At 46.4% G+C, this 4962-nt stretch overlaps 1 protein-coding gene across 1 annotated transcript in view; it reads left to right on the forward strand.

The window, feature by feature from the left end:
• Nucleotides 1–4543: 4543 nt before the first annotated feature.
• Phlpp1 (PH domain and leucine rich repeat protein phosphatase 1) overlaps nucleotides 4544–4962 on the forward strand; it is a 213939-nt gene continuing 213520 nt past the window's right edge. Inside the window, exon 1 of the mRNA XM_005348305.3 lies at nucleotides 4544–4958. Within this exon, the coding sequence (XP_005348362.2) occupies nucleotides 4553–4958 (406 nt within the window). The 5' untranslated portion in view covers nucleotides 4544–4552. The remainder of the gene's footprint in view (nucleotides 4959–4962) is intronic.

Here is a 4962-nt window from a genome sequence, read left to right on the forward strand (position 1 = left end):
GCAGTCTCTGGCCTCTAAAGGGAGCAGTCTCTAAAGGGAGCAGTCTCTAAAGGGAGCAGTCTCTGGCCTCTAAAGGGAGCAGTCTCTGGCCTCTATGGGGAACAGGGAAGGCTTTACTATTCCCCGTGGATCTGAGGCACCAGGGTCCTTGATGCCCATGCTCATGTCAACAATATACATCATTCACTTAGTACTTCTGCTCCCCACAAACCAAACACTAAATAAACATAATAAATGAAGTTTTACAGTTTTTTTCAGATTGATGTTCCTGAGGAGAGTCCCAAAGCATCTATTACACTAGGCTCAATGTTTCTCCCTAGTTTATAGATACGCAGACCACCAGGATCAATCCAGTTAGAATAAAGTTAGAAGGATTAGGGTGGGCCCTGGTATAGGGGCTACTGCCTTTCCAGACTCTCAGTATCTCCCTGAAACAGAATCAGGGTTCCTGACAGAGCTACAAACCAAGCAGTGCTGACAATCACCAGAAACTAAACAGAGGAAGCAAGAATCTGACTGCCTGCATCTTGACTTTGGACTTCTGAGCTCCAGAATCACGAAGGAAAGCATTGTTGTCACCCTGAGCCACTCAGCTCACAATCTTCATCATTGACAGAAAGGAGGCCAGGCTACTGCGTGTGTCAGGAGGCAGAAGGGAAAGGGTAAGATCTCCAGGGACTGGCGGCATCTCTTCTAATGTCTGCACTGTGGAGCAAAAAGGAGAGCACCTAGCTGCTTTCCCAAGGTAAATCTGCAGACTCTGAGGATTCATTGTCTGGAGAACACTTTGCTATTGTAGTCATAGACAAATCAGAAAATGCTCTGGTATGATATAGGAAAGGAATTGTTAGGAATCTCTCTCTCTCTCCCTTTCACTCTGCACTTGCACACAAGCACTCACACAAGCACATAACACACACCCACATACACCACTCAAAAAAGATGCAATTATGGTGTTAAAAAGAGTCGCTAAAATCTGAAAGATTATCAAGCCATATCTATACAATGTCCTGTGAAGAAAGATGGTGCAAGCTCAGATCCTGGCAGAATTCACACTGGATGTTTATGAGGAAGGGTATGACTTCAGAGAGACCACGCGGTCTCATCCTGTCACTGAACTGAGAACATATTAATTCAGTTGGGCCACCTGGGGCCCATTTAGTGCACTAGAGCAGTAATTTGCTAAATAGGTCCCTCATAGTAAAATAGAATGAGTAAACACTGAGCAATTTAGGATGGTAAACCACTAGTAGCTCAAGGGATATACAAATTTGAAGCTATAATTAGATTCCTTGTTCATAATGTACAAACTAAAAATATTACATGGTAAATTGTATCTTTCTGCGTTTATTTCTGGACACAGCTGAGCCCTTAATAGTTCACATAGAAACTGTCCCAGCTACCAATTCATGCTTCCATTAAAATTCCAACTGCTTATATTAGAAAATAATCTCAAAAGTGGTTTCTTTTATCTTAGATATAAGGATGTACCCAGGATTAACCAAGAGCAGCAAATCAGTTATAAAGCACACAGCAGAAAGTAATAGAATATTATGTTCTCAAAGAATTTAGCTGTGGAAATATTTTAGCAAGTTGACATAAAGGTTTACAAACTTTATGTCTTTTATGTCTGATGTTTCTTTTCAGGGTTATCTTTTAGCATTTTAAGATGTGACTCTGGGGCTGGTGAGATGGCTCAGCAGGTCAAGTCACTGCCACTAACTATGACTTCAATTCCTGGGACCCACGTGGTAGATGCTTACTACACCTGTGGTTGGTCCTCTGTCTTCCACATGTGAACCAGGGCACAGATGCGCAGACACATACATATCACACACACACACATGCAGACATGTGTGAGTACACACAGCGACACACACACATGCAGACACGTGCGAGCACATGGACATATATAAGCAAGCATGCGCGCATGCGCATGCACACACACTCACACAACATTAAAAGAAAGATGCCATTCCTTGTGCCTGCCCAGCATGCAGAAGGACCTGGGGTCAAGCTCCAAAACAAAGTGATTGCTTGGAAAGCATGGCTGGGCAGAAACAGCGGAGGACTGCATGCTTGGAACATGTCAAAGGGGAGGCCATAGTGTGACGTGCTGTGGGATTACGATGATCGATGATGCCTTCCCCACCTGCAACTATTCGAAGCTGCCTGGAAAACATTAAAAAAAAAAACAAAAACAAAATGCCACCATCCTTCTTTTATTTCCAGCAGGTGTATATTACGGGCGGGTACAGAGGGCTGAGTGGTGTTCCACGGTACTAGGAACCGCCATGCTTGAGTTTCATTGCTCTTTACCAATTTGCTATTTCAACTACAGGGCTCTGCTTTATCTGGTGTTACAAGGATGCTCCACACTCTCAGTAATTCTCATTTTCTTTCTTTCCTTTCACATCCCGGTTTAGTGTCTTCAGGAAGGTTTAGGATCGCATCATGGGCCTCTCTTGCCATTCTGTTCTCCCTGCCAGTGGGATTCCTGAGCAGTATTGGGAGAGGCCAGCTTTCAGATTATAGATTCTAGCCATGAAATCTGGCAAAACTTCATTTTTTTAACATCTGCTTTTAAGAGATAATTCTTGAGAATTTTATTTATCATGCATATGGGTATTTTGACTGCATGTATGTCTCTGCACCACATCAATGTCCACAGAGGCTACACTAAGCTTTGGATTTCCTGGGCCTAGAGTTACATGTGGTTGTGAAACACTATGTGGGTGCTGGGACTTGAACCCAGCTCCTTTTGAAGAGTAGCAAGTGCTCATAACTGCTGAACCGGTTTTCCAATTCCAACACCTGTTGCTCTTCGTTATGGTGGGAAGGATATATTTTGGCCCACAGTTGGAAGGTAGAGAGAACATCATTGCAGGGATTTTTTTTTTTTCTGTAGCTGGTACGGCTTGGGTGTTTCTTCAGCTAAACCTTTCTGAAATCATGCTCATTGACACATCCAGAGACTTTCCCATGGTGATTCTAAATCCAAACAAGTTGGATTTAATAAAGCGTCTGAGTTAATCCATTGAGCTAACAGTGTCTGGCAACTATTCCTCTCACTTTCTTTTTGAGACAGGGTGTCACTACATAGACGAGGTTGGCCTCAGACTCACAGATATCTGTCATTCTCTGCCTCCTGAGTGCTAGGATTAAAGGCACTGCCACTCCAGCTTACTATAACTATGCACACAGACACGCACACACATATACTTATGTATGTATCCATATACCTATGTACATACATATATTTACATGTGCGAATACACATATATTCATATATTACTATAATAAATAGTTTTTGAAACCAAAAGCTATGATATAGATTATTATTAATATCATTATTATTGGTTCTTTTGAGACAGAGTCTTACTTTGTAGCCTTGGCCGTCCTGGAGCTTGCTAAGTAGAACAGACTGGCTTTGAACTCATAAAGCTCTGCCTGTCTCAGCCTCCCTACTACAAGAGAAGACTTAGTCTTTTAAAAAGATAGATTTTTATGTGTACGAGTGATTTGTCTGTAGTATGTCTGTGCATCACATGGTGTGCTGCCTTCAGAGGAAGCTCTGCAAGAATAGAGAACATAATGTTTAGGAATTCCAAAAATTCTTGAAAAGCTGTTTTTTGTCCTGGCTGCTTTCTCCATCCATATTTAATGAAACTGTGTAGATAACTTAAAAACTAGGTGCCTTGATAGGAATTTCAGTTCTCTCTCTCTCTCTCTCTCTCTCTCTCTCTCTCTCTCTCTCTCTCTCCTAAGGGAAAACAACGGTCTATCTCCTATACCACTATGTCTCCATTCTAAACTTTCTTTTTCGTCCACTGCTGTGTCATTAAGCTCCTTTTAAACTTAAAATCCTCAGAATACAAGTCCTTAGCTGTTTTTGTCCTGATAAGAAAGGGGATAAGACGAGTTTAATTTCAGCGGTTACCACGAAGCACGTTCAACTCCCTTCTAAAACAGACTTTCCAAAAGCTGCTTGTCTTCAAGGGTCTTGAGAAAATGTCAGGAAGACCTGGCCGGCGCTCCTGGGAACTGTGTATTTGTGTCTCACACAAAGCCTCGCCTACGTAGAGTCCCTGAAAGCCCTCACTTTCAATTAGCCGGGAAAATAAAACTCATCTGTAAAGCGGGTTAGGAGCAAGTTAATGAAAAACGTTCACCAGGCACAGGGTTCAACAGCAGAGGGCACAAAACCCACTGGCCAGGGCCAGAGGCTTGGCCAAGGTGAGGGTGGGCTGAACCTGAGGATCTCTGGGTTTTGTAGTTCGCTATTTGTCTCGTCTGCATGTTCTCCCGGGAGTTGAACTACAACCCCCACAGTGCACTGCTTGCTCCTCTCGCCGCCTCGCCTCTGGTCCGCTGAGAAACCTCCTGGGGAAATAGCCTCGCCCCGCTCCCGTACGCACGCGTCACGTTTGTTTACCCTGAGGCCCCGCCCCAGACTCCCGCTCTCCCCGCTCCGCCCAGGAATGTCGTCATGCTCAATGCATATTCATGATCAACTCCGCCCCGCCCGCCTTCCCGCGCTTCATTAATATTCATGACCGAGCTCGGCCCGCAGCTCCCGGGCGCTGAGGCTGTCCGGCAGCGGGCGGGGCCTGGCGCTGGGGAGCCCGCGACCCGCGGGGAGGGCGTGTGGGGGGGGCGGTGGCGACGAAGCGGGCGGGCGGGAGCGCGCGATGGAACACCGAGACACCGACGGAATGCTCCAGATCGCCACATAATCCTCTGGAACGGCCGCGCCGAACGCCATCGGCGTCTCCCTTCTCCGCGCGCCGCCGCAGCCTTCGTCTCCCACCTTCGCCTCACCTCCTCCTCCGTTGCTGTCTCCGGAGCTGGGGGGGCGACGCGAAGCCCCGCTACGATGGAGCCCGCCGCCGCAGCCCCGGCACAGCGACTCGCCGACCCCGCTGGTGAGGACCGAGCCCCGGCGGCGGCGGCCGAGGGCGC

Source organism: Microtus ochrogaster, chromosome 6, assembly GCF_000317375.1.
Source record: "Microtus ochrogaster isolate Prairie Vole_2 chromosome 6, MicOch1.0, whole genome shotgun sequence".
Classification (NCBI taxonomy): Eukaryota; Metazoa; Chordata; class Mammalia; order Rodentia; family Cricetidae; genus Microtus; species Microtus ochrogaster.